Raw genomic sequence first — 19,329 nt, forward strand, 5'->3', positions numbered from 1 at the left:
GCACTGATTGAAGCTTGCTGCTACTAAAGAAACACATCTCCTCGTCTGTGTTGTTGACTCCCAGATTGTTTTGACTACTCAAGCGACGCAGAGTTGAGCGTCGCCGTCAATCCTCCTAGCCTCGCCCAGCACCACCACCAACACCACCACCACCACTCTCCCCGGGACCCCGCAGCTAAAGAGGAAAGAGGAGGGCGGCATCACAGCCACCACAGCAGCAGCAGCAGCATCATTCCCCCCATCACACTTGAGGGTAGGGGACGGGGGCGGACACTCAGAGCAGAAGGGTTCTCAGGAGGAGGTGCCCCTTCAGTCTGTATCCTCCCCACCCTCCTACTACTACCCCCTGCTCAGCTTGAGGCGGTTAATTCTGCCCTCCCCATTGTGGCTGCCTCTTCACTTCCCCAGAGTATACTAACTCATCCAGTCTGTAAGACCCTCAGCCGACACCCCCTTTTACTGCCTGAGCATCTGTTTAAGAGTGGAAGAGTCACCTATTCTGGGTTTGAAGGAAGTGTGGCTCGTGGCCATTTTGCATGAGCCTGTCGTCATGTCATACTCTCTTTTTCCTCATCACGCCTTCGACTAAAGACTGCTGCCCTTGTCACTCACTGAGCATGTGAAGCACGCGCCCGGCTTGCAGCTCGACCTTCTGCTCGGGCTTTCTCAAGTCTCCCCGATAATTGGCTGTATTCATTTGGGGTTTTAACGATTCTTGGCCTTAAACAAAGGATGCACCAGTTTACAGTACGGTTCAACTCCTTCCTGTGCTCGGCAGCACAGCGTCTGCCCTCCCAGACCTGCAGCGGCCATCTGCTGCTGCTGCCGCCCTTCATCAGTAACTCGTGTTTGTGGCTCACTGCTAGTTTCACGTGCGGTCATGTTACGTGTGTTTTCCCCAGCTCAGTGAGTGGGAATGAGCCCTGCATGCTCACACGACGGCAAGCTTCAGTAACTTCTGCAACAAAGATGATAGCCGGAAGTTGACATTTCAAACGATTAGGCCAAACTGTCGATTCAAACGGGAAAACCTGACCGTACGGCCCATTTTGTCTCATTGAATGTGTGTATCTGTCTGTTTCTATTCGTGGTCATATTGACACGTCAGACCAGAGATCAGCCCATTTCCCGGTTTATGGTCAGTGTTTGTCTGAGTGCCATCCCATCCTCTGCCAATGAACTTTTATCAAACTTGTTGCAGCCGTGGTGAAACAATCCTTCAAGTCTTTTAATTCTTTTCATAAGATCCATACCGAGGCACCCAGTGAAGAGAGATTAGCCACAGATAATGACTTCTTGCACATAATATAGGAACGTGTTCTGTTGCTTGATCTGGATTGCGTTCATGTTAAACATATCTTAGTCTTGCATGTTGAAACCTGCCAACTACAGATTGCATTTGCTTTTCTCCAGCTTCTGTTGCACTTTTTTTTTTAATCTAAAAAGCAATTCGATTCATTCCATTCCACAGTTTGGGAATACTCTGAAATAGAAAATTGCTTTCATGATTAATGTTTCTTAAACATATTTTATGGTTGGGGAAAAAAAAAGATGAATTGAAAATCTCTTGACTGATGATGGTTTGCAGACGTATGCAAATCTTTAGCCTGTATAATTCAGCAGTCGGTGTATTTTTAATATGTGAGGGGTGCAAAGTCGTCTTAATATTTCGTGATTAAGAAATGATTAAAAGTACTAAGTTGTAAGACGGCATTGATCAAAAATGTCCTTGAACGCATCAGTAAAGAGTTTTTAAACTTCTCATTGCTCCACAGCTGAATTAGCACACAATGACATAACGGATTAAAAAATGGATGCAAGCAGATGTTCAGTGCTTTGTATTATCGGTCTCATGCGTATTTCTGGCTGATTTTCACGGTTCTTTGGAAAGAAAAGGAAAAAAAAGGGGGATATCGCCAGCACATGAATCTCTTGCATCAGTAAACTGTGGCCGGAAGGTGCAAACACTGGCTTGCAGCTGTAGTGGTAAAGCTCCAGCTCTTCATTAGGCATTGGGATGGCCAGGCTTGCAGACTGTGGGCTGTCAGTTCTACCCGGAGAGCCATTGATCTGATGAGGTGTACGGACTCGCCTCGGCGCCCTCCACAGATTGGCAGGCTCGTCTCAGCCGGCCAACCATGTGACCGCGCGCTGGGCCCGTGCCACGGGAGAGCATGCGTCTTCCTCTTCATGTTATGTGCATGTCAGTCCAGGCCTTTTTCCTCCTCGGTTTCTCCATTTCTTTTCTGGTGCTGTCTGTGGTTCCCCCCGCCCCCCCCCCCCCGTCATCCGGTTCTGCTTGACCCAGCAATTGCATGACGGACAGAGACGGCCGATTATCTGTCTCGTCTCTTAACAGGCTGAAGCCCTGCATACTTGTGTTAATAACATGTTCTTTCTAACGCATTTTTGTATTATCTTTTTCCCTTCCAGCTTTCAAAGTGAGGCCGCAAATGGATTTTAAACTGTTTACAGATCCTTTCCGTGATGTGAATGTTAAGATTCCCGTCGGAGCAATTATCCCACGTTTTACTTTTGAGAGTAAATGGGTTTCGACGCCTTTTTGCTCAACAAGCTCAGTTTTCAATGATTATCGAACTCGCATTTTTCCTAAACAAACAGCTGGGCAGGTTTTAGTCGATGTGAATTACATCAGACTATCAGCGCTCAAGGTCATCGAGTCCTGTATTGAACTGTTGCTCTGTTTGCTGCATAATGACTGAGGCGATTAGCAGTCAAGTAGTAGTCTGTAAAGAGTCATACTGCCGGACGGGAGCTGCGTGGGTCTCCTAATTGACTATCACAATTCATGAATGCTTCCAAATGCTATTAATATTATGAGCATTAATATTTTTCACAGGGCTCTTAAATTCACTGTTATTTACAATTAGCAGCCCTGCCTTCATTTTGTAAAAGTGACAAACAACTTTATCTGAATTGTGAAATTACAATTAAGAAACTAGAATTAGGGTTTTTAAGGTTTTGACTTAGTTTTTTTTTTTTTTTTTTTTTCCCCCACCATACTCATGTTTCTGTTTGTCTGCCGTGCTTTCTTTTCTCTGTGTGTGTGTGTTCATCCACACTCACTTCAGACGCTGACGGCATGAGTGGAGGCGAGGACTCCTTCAACGTCAACGACCCAGATGAAGGCTTCTCCTCCGGGGCGTCCAACAGCAGCCAGCCGAGTGGCACCAAGGCCGGTGGCGGCGTGGGGCCGCGCGGCGGCAGCCTCAACAGCAGCAGCAGCAGCAGCATCAAGAAAGCCATCAGCGCCCGGCTGTCCCGGGACAAGGAGAGAGACCGGGAAAAGGAGCGCGAGAGGGAGGCAGAGAAGCAGGCGGAGCTGTCCGCGGATCGCCAGGCCGCCGTGAGGCGGCGTCACCAGAAGCAGCAGTCTCCTCCAGCCAGCATCGACGTGGAAGCTATCCACCTCAGCCCCATCAAGAAGCACCTGAGCTTCCCCGTGGGGCCCACACTGGTCCGGACTGGCAGCACTTCCTCCAGCAAGTCCTTTGACTGCATGAATTTCAGCCTGAATGGAGGCGAGGTGGAGCGAGAGGAGGCCGCAGGAGGCTCCGACAAGGAAGGCGGGCTTCCGGCGAGCGGCTCCCACCGCCACTCCACCATCAGCCTGCAGGAGGAGCACCTGGTCAGGCCGGAGGAGGCCCGGGACCTCCTGTCGCCAGGCGCCCCTCTGACCAAGCAGTCGCGCTCCCCCAGCTTCAACATGCAGATCATATCGCAGGTCTAATGTTCAGTGCAGGGATCGGAAGACACACACACACACACACACACACACACACACACACACACACACACACACACACACACGCCACACACGCCACACGTTAAAACTACAAACGATGCAGTTTTTCTCTGCAACTCTTTACAGCTCTACTATGACAACTTATGTCTGCCTATCTGTCTGTCTGTGTGTGAGAGTGTGTGTATGTGTGTTTAGGAAGTAGGAACACATTTTCAGTGTCTCCATCCTTTCCACGTCCCGTTAATCGTACGGCTGTGACCTTCTGGTCGGGGAAGTTACTGGGAGTGAAAACACACGGGGAGCTGTAAGTCACAACTGCTGTGTGAAAGAGTCCAGCATGTCACTGCATTACCACCACCCCCCTCACCCCCACCCCCCCACCCCCTCCAGGTCAGCATTCCACACACAAACTCCTCCGAGGGAAGACACCGCAGGGGAATGTTTGTACGCGTCGGTAAGGCCAGATGTAGGTCGTATATGACGTTTCAGATGTGTGTCAGTTCCTGGCTGAATCAGTCGAGACAAATCAGCAATAAGTCACCATCACGCAGAGTGAGGATTATTGTTCCTTCACCCCCCCCCCCCCCCCCCCCCCCCCCGTCACTACCGGGCTCACGTGCAATCGTTCTTGCTGATTTTCTTTCTTATTCAACAAATGGTTTAACGAATGAAAATTCTAGGCTTATATTGTTTTAGATCGCAATCCAAAGAGTTTATTGTGTTGTCACTGCTCTTTTCCTTCACTTGTTAGTTGGAGATTTTAGCAGTTATCACTTAAATCAATAGTGACTCTTGTTTGTGGCAATCACTTCTATGATTTGTCTGCACTAATAATATTGTGAATTGATTTTTTAAAATCAAGCTTTTAAGATTGTTGTAAAAACAAAACAAACAAAAAAAAAAAAAAACTGGAATGTGGTACAGGTTTGTCGTTGCCCCAAGCTTCTACCCGGACAAATCTTAATGAAACCGTCACTGTGCAGCTCCAAGACTCGGGTTTAGTCTCGCGAGCTGCTGTGAAACATGGAGCTGAATCTTGGAGAAGAGTAGCTTTGGATTTGACTGTGTTCGATGTTGGATTGTTGGATCCTTCGACGTGAAAGCACTTGGGTGTTTGTGTTGTGGCTCGTGTGTCGTGTCTGAGCCGGTGGATTGCTGCCCTCTGATGGCGGGTGGTCGTCACTGCACATCAGCGTCACCATGGCGATCGTCTCCGGGGTTTTTCGTGCTTCGGGTTGGATGCTCATGAAACATTTTGTTCTACCTCATTGTGTGTTGACCTGCCACTCAGACACAAGCCTCCCAATCAGACGCAGCGATCTGGAGAGCGTGTTTGGTTTCAAAAGTGAAGGAGGAAGAGGAGGAAGTGGAAAGTCCGTATGAGGGATTGCAACTAAATATCTCCGGCCTTGCATTTCAGCTCAGTCGCGTCATTAGCAGAACAAGAACACGCCACAAAAACTGTCTTCAGGTTTTCAGATCTCCCGTCATACATCAAACCAACCCATTGGAGTTACTCATTTCATTTGCGGTCCCTGAAAAAGTCATTTTTAATTCATCTTCTTTCTTTCTTTCTTTCTTTCTTTCTCTTTTTTAATGTAATGATTGTTTGAAGTGCAATTGTTTGACCCTCATGTGCATGGAGATGGACGCTCTCTGCTGTTAAAAAAAAAAAAAAAAATGCCTGCATCTGCGCACAGTGCTCGCTCTACTGCCGTAGTGCTCCCAGCCCAGGCTGAGGGATTTCAACACGTCGCGCTTGTGTTGCATGTTTAGTGCCCTGCAAAGCACTGCTGTTTCAGATGCTCCAAACAGTCCAGCAAGCCAAACCCAAGCCCCGTCCTCGTCTTTACCAGATGTGCCAATACACATCCTCTCCTTAAGGAAGTCTATTTTATTCTTTTTAAAGGCTTGGGTGTCTTAATTTGAAATGCCTATTTTCTTTCTTCTTTTTTTTCTCTTCTATTTGCTGGTCTTATTTCAAAGTGAAAGGACAAAAAGGGATGTGCGGACGTGTGGCTCCATGTGCTCTTAGATGCAGCTTCATCTTCGTCTTTTTTTTTTTGTTGTTCCACTACGAGTTCCTTTTCACTCATCACAGGTGTGTGTTTTCACAGTAGCTTTGCCGTTCACCTGTAAAAGCAGTATATAATGCGTCTTTGTATTGTAGATGTCTGCAGTGGTGTTTGCATTCTGTTTGTCTTGCTCACATGCTTGTTAACAACAAGGATGAATGAATAATGTATATTTAAAAAAAAACAACAACAACAAACAAAAAGACCAACCTAGTTCTGTGTGCAGTGAAAATCCCACACACTCACACCCCTGCTGCTGCTCCTGGTGATGAGTAAGTGTGTGTGTGTGTTTACTTTAGCCTTAAAACATTTCAGGCCAAAAACCAGTTTGTTTGTTTGGGTTTTTTTTGCTTTTTAGCCTCACTCTTCCTCTTCCCCCTACTGAACTGGACTTTGGGGGCAGAGGAAGGTGAGGAGTCCGTCTGCCGTCGCCCTCGTACCGTGTGGCTCTCCTCCAGTCGTCTTCACTTTCTTTTTTGCTGTGAGTCGAGTAGCACTTTCTTTTTGTCCTTTTTGCTGTCCGTGACGCGTTCATGTCATTGTCACGAGTCTCCCCGACCGAGGTTGGCGGCAGCCACGGCGGTACTTGTGCGTTGACCTCAGTTGCGTGGTGTTATTTGCATGTGGCCGGGATGAGAAATGAACACCTGGAACTGCAAGTTTCACCTTTCCGGCAGAGTAATCGGTCCTCAAAAATACTTTTTACCTGGAGGTGAAACTCACTCAAAAGTTCATTTCTCGTCCTGCACGTGACAACCGTTGGCGTTGTTTCCATACAGTATAATGCACTTTAATCCATCCACCTCTCTCAAGATAGATATTGAAATGACGTATATAGATGTGCAAATGCGTATACACTCAAGCAGGGTTTTAGTCTCTTTAAAGTAGGACAGTATCCAACACAATGCTATTTTTGTTAAAGTCTAAGGGTACAGCTATTTATTTTTTCTGTTCAAAAACCAAAAAATAAAAATAAAAAGTTTAGTTGGTCTGGAAGGTCTCAGGAGTTTATCAAACAAAAGCCACATTTTAAAAAATGGCAGCACCAAAATATTTTAAGTTTTTAAAGTCAGAATTGATTCTATGCAACTTTTTTTTTTTTCCTCCCCCTCCCCGATTTTATTTGTTGGGTGTGAGGCTTTCATCGATCCTTGTGGGAGGGGGGCACAAGCTTTTAAGCTTTTTGTTTGTTTGTTTCGACGGTGCAAGCCCTTCCAGTGTGTGTGCCCCCCCCTGCCAGTCAGTGATTCTGTTCATACAATGCGACGGAGAAAAAGGACTTTTCTCATGTGGGTGAAATGAGAGGATCCCATTCTGTCATCCCACCGCCCTGCGGAGAGAAAACCACACCTGGACTGTCGCTGCATGTTGAGCCTACCTGTCGGGTTTTGCTGTTCTGCGGCCTCCACCCCCCCAAAGGACGTCGGCGTGGCGTTTGAAACAAACCGATTATCAGCCGTGAGCCTAAATCACGACGCTTCGAGGGGGAAGCTGCTGGATGAAGTGATGACACTGTACTAATGACGTTGTATAAATGGAGAGAGACTTATTTTAAATCCTGTAAATAAAATGTACAAAGGTGAGAGCAAGATTAAATATTAAAACAAAAGAGATAACGTGAGATGTAGAGAGAAATTAATCTGTATATTGTTGAATAAATATTGTGCTGGTAAGGACTCTCGAGTGTGTCTGTTTGTGTGTGGAAATTCACTTGCACGTTTAGGAAAAATTGCAAAACAAGTTTTGACAAAAAACAGTCACTGTGCAATGAAAAAGAGAGGCCCTTTTCATAAACTCACTCACATAGAGGCCTTTAAACCTCTCTCTTATTGCTCATTCAAAATGAAAACTTAATGCAGACCACACAGAGAAGAAACACTCAGAACACGTGCTTGCTGTAAAGCTTCACGTTTGCCGCCATCTAGTGGAGATACAGGAGAACAGCCGATGACCAAACTTTCCGAAGGTCTAGATCAGTGTTTTTCAACCTTTTTTAAGCCAAGGCACACTTTTTTTCTTTGGAAAAATCTCGAGGCACGCCACCACCCGAAAATGTTAAAATGTGAAACTCTGTGGCCTATATTAACAATAGAAAGTCATTCCCATCAATGCTTTATCAACAGGAATCAAATAAATACAGAAAAAAGTATTTCCCAATTTCTTTTTTTTATTTGTACTCGCTCAGTGTGAAACCTGGACCTGATGGATGAACACAGAGCTGAGATCCTGGTTAGCATTCTTCCTTTTCAAAAACATCTCCATCACTGTCACTGACACAGTACTTTGATATAAGATGGGAGCAGCCGCAGGTGGTGGTGATAAACAAGACTGACGTCTGTTAAGTTTCGATTTCAACGGCAATGTTCTGTGCTGCCATCTATTGGCGAAGAGTATTAATACATGATTACTCTGCAACACAAATGTTTTGGTTTTTTTTTAATGTGAAATTGGATAATTTCCCAAGGTACACCTGACTATATCTCGCGGAACGCCAGTGTGCTGCGACACAGTGGTTAAAAAACACTGTCCTAGAGAAACACATCAGGGGTGGGGGGGATGGATGTGTTTAACAGCCATACCACAGCAAGAGTCGCATCACATTTGAAACATACACAACACGACCACCCCCCCACCCCCCACCTCCCCGGGTCAATATGTGTATAAATGTGAATAATGAAGCAGAGGGAAGCTGAAAATATCTCCCAAAGGCATCAAATTACAAATGAGACATTCCCATGTTGTCAAACAAAATTGGGTTTTATTTACATGCTTGAGTAACAGAAAACAAACAACAGGCTCCCAGAAAATGGCGTCTCTGGTTCACCATCGTGAAGCTCTTCTCTTCTTCTGTTGTTTTGCTTTCTTCTCTTGTCTTCTGGTCACAAACTTATTTCCTTGCCCCAAATCTGAAAAACAAAATGTGTTTTGTGTTAAACAATGCTGGTTAAACAGCCTATCAACCAAGGTTAGTGCAGCTCTCCAATTAACTAGATATAAAATAAAGCCCATCCAACCGATCCAGTCACTTTTCAATGATGAATAACAGCTTGTCTTGTCATTGAGGTGCTTACTTGGATTATTGTTGGGCTGGTTCTGTTCCGTCGGGTTGGAGGAGCAGTCAGAAGCGGTGACCTTTGTCTCCTCTTTATTAGGTTGTGGTGATCTTTAATAAGCAAGAAGGAAAATTGTTAGTTTCAGTTCAGTTAGTCTTTTTTCTTAAAATACTAAAACTCCTCAGAGTGGTAGAGTTTGGACAAATACCTGTTGACAGAGGCTGAAGGTTGTTGTGAGACATGTTGTGCCGGGGCCTGGTCCTGCTTGTTCAGGTCAGACGGACTATATTTCGACCAATATTTGCATCCGGGCCAGGTGATGCTGGCAAGTAGTGGCTCAATATAGTCGTATTCATAAGAACTGCAGCTGTCGCACTCCTCCAGGGGTTTTCTGTAAGATTTCACATTGGAAGATTAACAATCATTACACTGAACAGCTTGCAAAAGCACAATGATGTTGAATATTTGTAACACGTAGCAGCTATTTCATTGGTCTGTTTGTTTAAAAAGACTCAAAATCATCAGAGATAAAGTTTGGACAAAATACCTATTGACAGTCTCTGCAATGTCCAACTCCTCCAGGTGCTTTTCGTCGTTTGAAGTATTTTCTTCAGTGAAGGTGATGCTGGAGAAAAGAGGCTGAACATAGTCATATTCGTAAGAGCTGCAATTGTTGCACTCCACCACATGGTTGCTGTTGGACCTGGTGATGCTAGCAAGAAGTGGCTCAATATATTCCTCCTCCTCAGAGCTGCAATCATCAGAAAGATAAACATTACAGGTCATTACACTCAACAGCTTGCAAAAGCACAATGATGTTAAATATGTGTAACACTTAGCATCCAACTCATCATTGGGTCTGCTTTAAAAGACCAAATCATCAGAAAAAGGGAGGTGTGAAATACCTGTTGACAGTCTCTGCAATGTCCAACTCCTCCAGGTGCTTTTCGACGTTTGAAGTCTTTTCTTCACTGAAGGTAATGCTGGAGAAAAGAGGCTGAATATACTCATATTCGTAAGAGCTACAATTCTCGTACTCCACCACGTGGTTGCTGTTGGACCTGGTGATGCTGGCAAGCAGTGGCTCAATATATTCATCCTCCTCAGAGCTGCAATCATCAGATAGATAAACATTACAGGTCATTACACTCAACAGCTTGTAAAAGCACAATGATGTTGAATATTTGTAACACTCAGCAGCTACTGTATTGGTCTGTTTGTTTTAAAAGACCAAATCATCAGAGAAAGGAAGTTTTGACAAATACCTGTTGACAGATTCTGCAAGGTCCAACTCCTCCAGGTGCTTTTCGTTGGTTGAAGACTTTTCTTCAGTGAAGGTGATGCTGGAGAAAAGTGGTTGAATATATTCCTCTTCATCAGAGCTGCAATCATCACACTCCACCACGTGTTTGCTGCAAGAGTTCACAGTGGAAGATAAACAATCATTACACTCAACAGCTTGCAAATGCACAATTATGTTAAATATGTTTAACATTGAGCAGCTATTTCATTGGTTTGCTTGTTTGTTTGTTTGTTTGTTTGTTTGTTTGTTTGTTTGTTTAAAAGACACAAAATCATCAGAGAGAGAAAGTTGTGACAAATACCTGTTGACAGTCTCTGAATGGTCCAACTCCTCCAGGTGGTTTTCGTCGTTTGAAGTCTTTTCGTCACTGAAGGTGATGCTGGCAAAAAGCGGTTGAATATATTCATCTTCCTCAGAGCTGCAATCGTCACACTCCACCACGTGTTTGCTGCAAGAGTTCACAATGGAAGATAAACAATCATTACACAGCTTGCAAAAGCACAATGATGTTGAACATTTGTAACACAGCATTTATTGTATTGGTCTGTTTGTTTAAAAGACTCAAAATCATCAGAGAGATGACGTGAGGACAAATACCTGTTGACAGACTCTGCAAGGTCCAACTCCTCCAGGTGGTTTTCTTCAGGTGAAGCCTTCACTTCTGGAAAGAAATCTTCTTGCACCGAGGGAAACTCATGGCTTGTTCTTTCCTTGCCATTTTCCACCTCTTCATGCAGGTCCTTCAGCTTTTTTTCCAGAGCACCGATTTTCTCCTGCTCGTCGTTCAGATTTTTCAAGAACATCGCTGCAACTCCCATCACCTCCGCCGCGAGGGTCTGTCTGTTAATAGTGGGAGCGCCACTAATGTACTGTAAAACACAAGCAAAGTCCATCATTAGACCTGCTCAATTTAATTTTTGCCCCAGTTACCGTAGAAAACGTTATTATGGTCTTCAATCTTCCTCTCATTTCATTTACATCCAAAATTACGTGGTTCTACTAGAATTACTTGTATTTAACAACAACTTACATTCAAAATCTGGACCACTCCGTGAAGCACATTCCCCTCTCCGGTCTCCATCTCTGGAAGCTGTGGTGGGACCGTCAAGTTGTTCATCGTGCTGTCACGACAATCTGCAGCAAATATTTAGAATAAAATATTGTCAACTTTTCACACAAAATTGACAATTGGTAAGGTCACCAAATGTACTTTTTTGCATTCAACTCACAGTTTTGACGGAAATAGAGAATGTTGTCTGAAATCAAATCCTTGATAAGAATCTCGCAGTGGATGAAGTCTTTCAGAGAATCGCTGTCGCGTGTGTCACAATTGCTGGAGGGTGCAGAACTGGAAATCGAACTGGAACCTGGAGAGAAACAAGTGACTGCCAACGCTGAACGAAGCTGATCCGGACTGAAAGGAAAAGGCCAAATGGGTTCTATCTATCTGCTGTCTGTCCTTTGATGTGTCCTTTGAGGGCCTCAAGGGGCGGGGCTTCGTGGGGGAGGAGCCTCGTGGAGGATATCAAAGGACCTTTGATCTTCTCCAGTTTTTTAAAGAGCCATTTATGACACATCAAAGGACAGACAGCAGATAGAACCCATTTGGCCTTTTCCTTTCAGTCCGGATCAGCTTCGTTCAGCGTTGGCAGTCACTTGTTTCTCTCCAGGTTCCAGTTCGATTTCCAGTTCTGCACCCTCCAGCAATTGTGACACACGCGACAGCGATTCTCTGAAAGACTTCATCCACTGCGAGATTCTTATCAAGGATTTGATTTCAGACAACATTCTCTATTTCCGTCAAAACTGTGAGTTGAATGCAAAAACGTACATTTGGTGACCTTACCAATTGTCAATTTTGTGTGAAAAGTTGACAATATTTTATTCTAAATATTTGCTGCAGATTGTCGTGACAACACGATGAACAACTTGACGGTCCCACCACAGCTTCCAGAGATGGAGACCGGAGAGGGGAATGTGCTTCACGGAGTGGTCCAGATTTTGAATGTAAGTTGTTGTTAAATACAGGTAATTCTAGTAGAACCACGTAATTTTGGATGTAAATGAAATGAGAGGAAGATTGAAGACCGTAATAATGTTTTCTACGGTAACTGGGGCAAAAATTAAATTGAGCAGGTCTAATGATGGTCTTTGCTTGTGTTTTACAGTACATTAGTGGCGCTCCCACTATTAACAGACAGACCCTCGCGGCGGAGGTGATGGGAGTTGCAGCGATGTTCTTGAAAAATCTGAACGACGAGCAGGAGAAAATCGGTGCTCTGGAAAAAAAGCTGAAGGACCTGCATGAAGAGGTGGAAAATGGCAAGGAAAGAACAAGCCATGAGTTTCCCTCGGTGCAAGAAGCTTTCTTTCCAGAAGTGAAGGCTTCACCTGAAGAAAACCACCTGGAGGAGTTGGACCTTGCAGAGTCTGTCAACAGGTATTTGTCCTCACGTCATCTCTCTGATGATTTTGAGTCTTTTAAACAAACAGACCAATACAATAAATGCTAAGTGTTACAAATGTTCAACATCATTGTGCTTTTGCAAGCTGTGTAATGATTGTTTATCTTCCATTGTGAACTCTTGCAGCAAACACGTGGTGGAGTGTGACGATTGCAGCTCTGAGGAAGATGAATATATTCAACCGCTTTTCGCCAGCATCACCTTCAGTGACGAAAAGACTTCAAACGACGAAAACCACCTGGAGGAGTTGGACCATTCAGAGACTGTCAACAGGTATTTGTCACAACTTTCTCTCTCTGATGATTTTGTGTCTTTTAAACAAACAAACAAACAAACAAACAAACAAACAAACAAACAAACAAACAAACAAGCAAACCAATGAAATAGCTGCTCAATGTTAAACATATTTAACATAATTGTGCTTTTGCAAGCTGTTGAGTGTAATGATTGTTTATCTTCCACTGTGAACTCTTGCAGCAAACACGTGGTGGAGTGTGATGATTGCAGCTCTGATGAAGAGGAATATATTCAGCCACTTTTCTCCAGCATCACCTTCACTGAAGAAAAGTCTTCAACCAACGAAAAGCACCTGGAGGAGTTGGACCTTGCAGAATCTGTCAACAGGTGTTTGTCAAAACTTCCTTTCTCTGATGATTTGGTCTTTTAAAACAAACAGACCAATACAGTAGCTGCTGAGTGTTACAAATATTCAACATCATTGTGCTTTTACAGGCTGTTGAGTGTAATGACCTGTAATGTTTATCTATCTGATGATTGCAGCTCTGAGGAGGAGGAATATATTGAGCCACTGCTTGCCAGCATCACCAGGTCCAACAGCAACCAGGTGGTGGAGTACGAGAATTGTAGCTCTTACGAATATGAGTATATTCAGCCTCTTTTCTCCAGCATTACCTTCAGTGAAGAAAAGACTTCAAACGTCGAAAAGCACCTGGAGGAGTTGGACATTGCAGAGACTGTCAACAGGTATTTCACACCTCCCTTTTTCTGATGATTTGGTCTTTTAAAGCAGACCCAATGATGAGTTGGATGCTAAGTGTTACACATATTTAACATCATTGTGCTTTTGCAAGCTGTTGAGTGTAATGACCTGTAATGTTTATCTTTCTGATGATTGCAGCTCTGAGGAGGAGGAATACATTGAGCCACTTCTTGCTAGCATCACCAGGTCCAACAGCAACCATGTGGTGGAGTGCAACAATTGCAGCTCTTACGAATATGACTATGTTCAGCCTCTTTTCTCCAGCATCACCTTCACTGAAGAAAATACTTCAAACGATGAAAAGCATGTGGAGGAGTTGGACATTGCAGAGACTGTCAACAGGTATTTTGTCCAAACTTTATCTCTGATGATTTGGAGTCTTTTTAAACAAACAGACCAATGAAATAGCTGCTAAGTGTTACAAATATTCAACATCATTGTGCTTTTGCAAGCTGTTCAGTGTAATGATTGTTAATCTTCCAATGTGAAATCTTACAGCAAACCCCTGGAGGAGTGCGACAGCTGCAGTTCTTATGAATACGACTATATTGAGCCACTACTTGCCAGCATCACCTGGCCCGGATGCAAATATTGGTCGAAATTTAGTCCGTCTGACCTGAACAAGCAGGACCAGGCCCCGGCACAACATGTCTCACAACAACCTTCAGCCTCTGTCAACAGGTATTTGTCCAAACTCTACCACTCTGAGGAGTTTTAGTATTTTAAGAAAAAAGACTAACTGAACTGAAACTAACAATTTTCCTTCTTGCTTATTAAAGATCACCACAACCTAATAAAGAGGAGACAAAGGTCACCACTTCTGACTGCTCCTCCAACCCGGCGGAACAGAACCAGCCCAACAATAATCCAAGTAAGCACCTCAATGACAAGACAAGCTGTTATTCATCATTGAAAAGTGACTGGATCGGTTGGATGGGCTTTATTTTATATCTAGTTAATTGGAGAGCTGCACTAACCTTGGTTGATAGGCTGTTTAACCAGCATTGTTTAACACAAAACACATTTTGTTTTTCAGATTTGGGGCAAGGAAAGAAGTTTGTGACCAGAAGACAAGAGAAAAAAGCAAAACAACAGAAGAAGAGAAGAGCTTCAAGATGGTGAACCAGAGACGCCATTTTCTGGGAGCCTGTTGTTTGTTTTCTGTTACTCAAGCATGTAAATAAAACCCAATTTTGTTTGACAACATGGAAATGTCTCATTTGTAATTTGATGCCTTTGGGAGATATTTTCAGCTTCCCTCTGCTTCATTATTCACATTTATACACATTTTGAAACACTGCTCTAGATCAGTGTTTTTCAACCTTTTTGAGCCAAGGCACACTTTTTTTCTTTGGAAAAATCTGGAGGCACACCACCACCCGAATATGTTAAAATGTGAAACTCTGTGGCCTATATTAACAATATAAAGTCATTCTCATCAAAGTTTTATCAACAGGAATCAATTAATTACAGAAAAAAGTATTTCCCAATTTCTTTTTTTTATTTTTACTCGCTCAGTGTGAAACCTGGACCTGATGGATGAAGAGCTGAGATCCTGGTTAGCATTCTTCCTTTTCAAAAACTTCTCCATCACTGTCACTGACACAGTACTTTGATACAAGATGGGAGCAGAAGGTGGAGATTAACCAGACTGACGTCTGTTAAATTTCGATTTTACCGGCAACGTTCTGTGCTGCCATCTAGTGGTGAAGAGTATTTATACATGATTACACACTACTCTCACAGCTGACAGCGGCTGTGAGAGCAAATGATTTTTAGAAAAAAATTTGAAATTGGACAATTTCTCACGGCACACCTGACTATATCTCGCGGAACACCAGTGTGCCGCGGCACAGTGGTTGAAAAACACTGGTGTAGAAAATCATTAACAACAAAACAGCTGTTACAATTCAAGTTTATTGGTTTTATTTTTAAACACACTGCTTGCCTGCCTTAGTACACGGGAGGTCGTGTGGAGAACAGTTACAGGGAACTGATCAAGTTGTTAAATGATTAGTTCTGTATTAATCATGTTGGAAGTGGGTGTCAACTACCAGTGACATGTTTTCATGACTAGCAGCATATAATTAGAATTGTATTACAGCAAAAAAAAAAAAAATTTGAGTTTTTAAAAATATAATGAAATGGTGCAAATAAAATAGAATATGATCACTTAAACCTTGTTAAACTTAAAATGTGTTCATTCATCCATTACTCCTCTCTCTGCATTTGACAACATCTTTTTATGCAGGGAAAATTGGATGATACCCATAAATGATGGGGCTTTCTGTTAAATGAATGAATGAACAAGAACCAGCTCATGGTCCACGATTTTATTCTCAGTTGAGAATTGTTTTAAATGATATATTAGATGTGTAAACTCTCTTCCTCAGCTCTTCTATACAATTTGCTTTGCTCTGGACGGTCGACCCCAGTACTTAAACTCACTCACCTTCTCTACCTTTCCTGCTCCTGCTCTTTTAAACACTTGTATTTGATCTAAACTGAGTTTTTACGTTTTATACAAAAACAAAAACAAAAAAATCCACACCATTTTAACTCTTTGTTGGTGAACCAAACCGACAGATACACAGTGATTGAATGTATTAAAGAGAACAGCTTTAACAACAATACCAGAGGTGTTATTAAGCTCCAGACAGTGCCGGGGCAGTAACAGGATCCGGAGCTGAAAACTGTTCAGGTGTAGCGTGGCAACAAGTACTGAACGACATGAAACACACCACTTTTTTTTTTTTACAAACCTGGAGAATGACTGTTGGTTAAAGAGGAAGAATAGTCCAGGTTGTTGCTGCCACTGATGCAAGAGAATAAAAAGGATCTGGAGGCCAAAAGAAAGGTAATATTGATCATGTAAAGACCTAAAATCGAATACAGGTAAATGTGTCTACTGTTTTGAACAGTGTGCTCAGTTTGTTTTTGTGCATGTTGGCGTTTTAGTGGCCATGTGTAGGCCGGATGGATGATGGATGAGGAAGAGGAAATTAATGTTATTTTGAGAGGGTGGAGCATCATTATAAAGTAATTACATTGCCTCTGTCTAGTTGCTGGTGAAGACTGCTCCGGTATCGTCACAGTGTGGGCTCCAACATGCTGGGATTGAGATTTGGATTTGTTAATTAATAATAATAATAATAATAAAATAGTGCGTGTTGAGCTGCAGTCCTGCTATTGAAGGGAGCTGATTGGAGGGCGTGGAGATAACACAGTCACAAGGTCACATGTCGGCTCGTTAAAGAAGAACATGAGGAAGCAAAAGTCAAGGGCTCTTCAGGGTTTATAGATGAGTCGTTAGAGTCGTGGTCCAGCAGATCCACGCTCAGTTTATTTTCCCTCCTCATGCATTTGCATTCAAGACATGATCTCAAGGCGCCTCTTTCTCTTTGTGATTCTTCAGAAATGCTGCCTCAGACTGAAAACAAGGTCCACCCACGGCAAATGATCGAGGAGCTGAAGCATGGGAAGAAATCTGGAATCAACCGAGTGGTTTCTTGTTATAGGAAGGTGAGTTTACTGCACGTCTGCCAGGAAACTGACATTTTATTATCAGCAGTAATGAAAGCTTCATTAGTTAAGTTTCATTTCTTAGCCTGAACATAGAAATGTTTGAAACTGTTGAAAAATAACTAGATATTAACATACTACAAACAATGTAGTGGACTGAAGAGAAGCTGATTCTCTGAAATAAGTTGAGGGGAATTAAATAGAAAGACAGCAAGTTTAAAGTTAAAGTCCCTCCCAGCTGTGGTCCAGTTACAGCTCAAGATCTTAATCGATTTGGACTATTCGCATCATATATTCTTATGAAAATGAAGGATCTTGCATGCTGTTTTTGGATTAAATCTCAATGTATTGATTCATGGCCTGGCCCGACTCTGCTTTCTGTCCTGTGCGATGAGAGTGATGCTCGGTCGGCCGCTCGGGTTTCTGCTCAGCTCTGACATCACTGATGCAGTGCTGAGAGTGAGGCAGCGCACACAGCAGAGACTGCAGTGTCCGTCGGAGGCCATCGCCTCCTCCTCCTCCTCCTCCTCAGTCCGGCTCAGATCTGATGCTCACAGCTCGTCGTCGGCACCGGGATGAAGGACACCGAGTCGGAGCCACGGCTGGTGCACAGTGTGGCCCTCGGCACGGCCATACCCTCTAAATCCCTTTCCCTCTCCCCTTCCTTTCAGCGCTACACCTTCACCTACTGGGTCAAAGAAAACCTCTCCAAGGAGGAGTGCTGCTTTTTTGAGAAGGACATCAGGTAGGCTTGAGCTGCTCCGTCCGTGGCTGATGTGACGGCGAGAGTTGGATGTGGGGGTTATTCAAGGATAACTCTATTAGCAACGTGCTTCCAGGAATTTGCAGAGGACATTTGAGACTGTTGGGTGGTGTGTTTCCTTAACTTGTGAAGAAATGCAAACATCTAGGCTCTTTTGTTTGTGAATGTTGTCATTTCCTGTCATGAAATTGTAACAACTCAGTCCGGCCAAGACTTAATTTACTTGGTTTCCAAGTTTGCTCAGCTGATATATGACATATAACAAATCTAAATGTTCCTCTTGATTAAGGTTCAACGGGAATAGAATATTTATCTATTGATAAAGTTTCATGAAGGTTCCTGTGTAAAAATTGTTTATTTCCAGCTTGTTGTTGTTATTTTTACAAGATAAATGAAAAAAAGCAAAATCATCATTATAGTACAATGGATCTTTAGCGGTGTGGTTTTGGCCTGAACTGTGGGGGTCCAAGTTATAGACCAAGTAAATTAGATAAATAGATCAGCACACGCAATAAGAGTTTTCAATGTGCTTCCAAGTTGGCTGTTGGCCTGTCTAAAACTATATTTGACCAAAATGCAATTTACACCATGTGATCTCTTTCCAAATTATAAAAAGTAAACACAGCATCAAAAAAAAAAAAAAAAGCCCCAGTTTATCTGGGCAACTAACTGAATCCTAAACTGCTCCCAAAGACAGCACCTGCTGTTACTGACTGATCACATAAAGCGTGCGTCGAAACTGCGACACTGCAGGCGGCAGTCGTGGCATAAAGGCTGGAAAAGTGAGCTTGATTTTGGTCCACAGGTTCACATCCCACTGCTGACAGGTTACCACTGAGCAAGGCCCGCTCTATGTGTATTTGAGGTTGACTATGAATAGGATGGATAAATGCAGGGAGGCAATTTCTCCAAAAGGGGAATTATAAAGTAGGTTGTTTTTTCTTCTTCTTTCTAATTAAAGTCTGTCTCGCCAATTTACTAGTGATTGAGTACAAGACAATGTGTCAGTACACTCGCTCTTTAACTCTCTGCAAACAGGATGTGTGAAGGACTGGAAACACTTTCAGATAAAACTGCAGGCACCAAAAGCAGGAAAAAAACAAAACAACCCCCATAAAAGCCCTGTGGAGCAGCTAAAAGGCTCCAGTTGATAGAAGTAGTGTCTGCTCAATAGAATGGTCTCCACGGAGGAATACCTGCACACAGCCTGTTTTAGTGTGGATCAACATGTGCTTTGAGTTGTTGTTTTTTTTTTGTTGTTGTTTTAATCTGTGTGTGAGTTTTAGCTTCTATGTCTTCACCAGAGGGGATGCGTGTAAATGTGGCTACCCGAAGAACGAACATGCAGAAGATGCCATCAAGCCGGAGGACTACACCGGGGA

At 43.3% G+C, this 19,329-nt stretch overlaps 1 protein-coding gene across 2 annotated transcripts in view; it reads left to right on the forward strand.

Moving 5' to 3' along the window:
- Positions 1–4,299, forward strand: part of LOC308131621 (hyccin 2) — a 19,189-nt gene extending 14,890 nt beyond the window's left edge. The window contains exons 10-11 of one of the 2 annotated variants that reach the window (XM_080498408.1): positions 65–253; positions 3,093–4,299. In XM_080498408.1, the coding sequence (XP_080354534.1) occupies positions 65–253; positions 3,093–3,751 (848 nt within the window). In that variant the 3' untranslated portion in view covers positions 3,752–4,299. The remainder of the gene's footprint in view (positions 1–64; positions 254–3,092) is intronic. The other variant, XM_080498409.1, reaches the window with a different exon arrangement.
- The last annotated feature ends 15,030 nt before the right edge of the window (positions 4,300–19,329 follow it).

This window comes from Blennius ocellaris (genome assembly GCF_963422515.1).
Source record: "Blennius ocellaris genome assembly, chromosome: 6".
Taxonomy (NCBI): Eukaryota; Metazoa; Chordata; class Actinopteri; order Blenniiformes; family Blenniidae; genus Blennius; species Blennius ocellaris.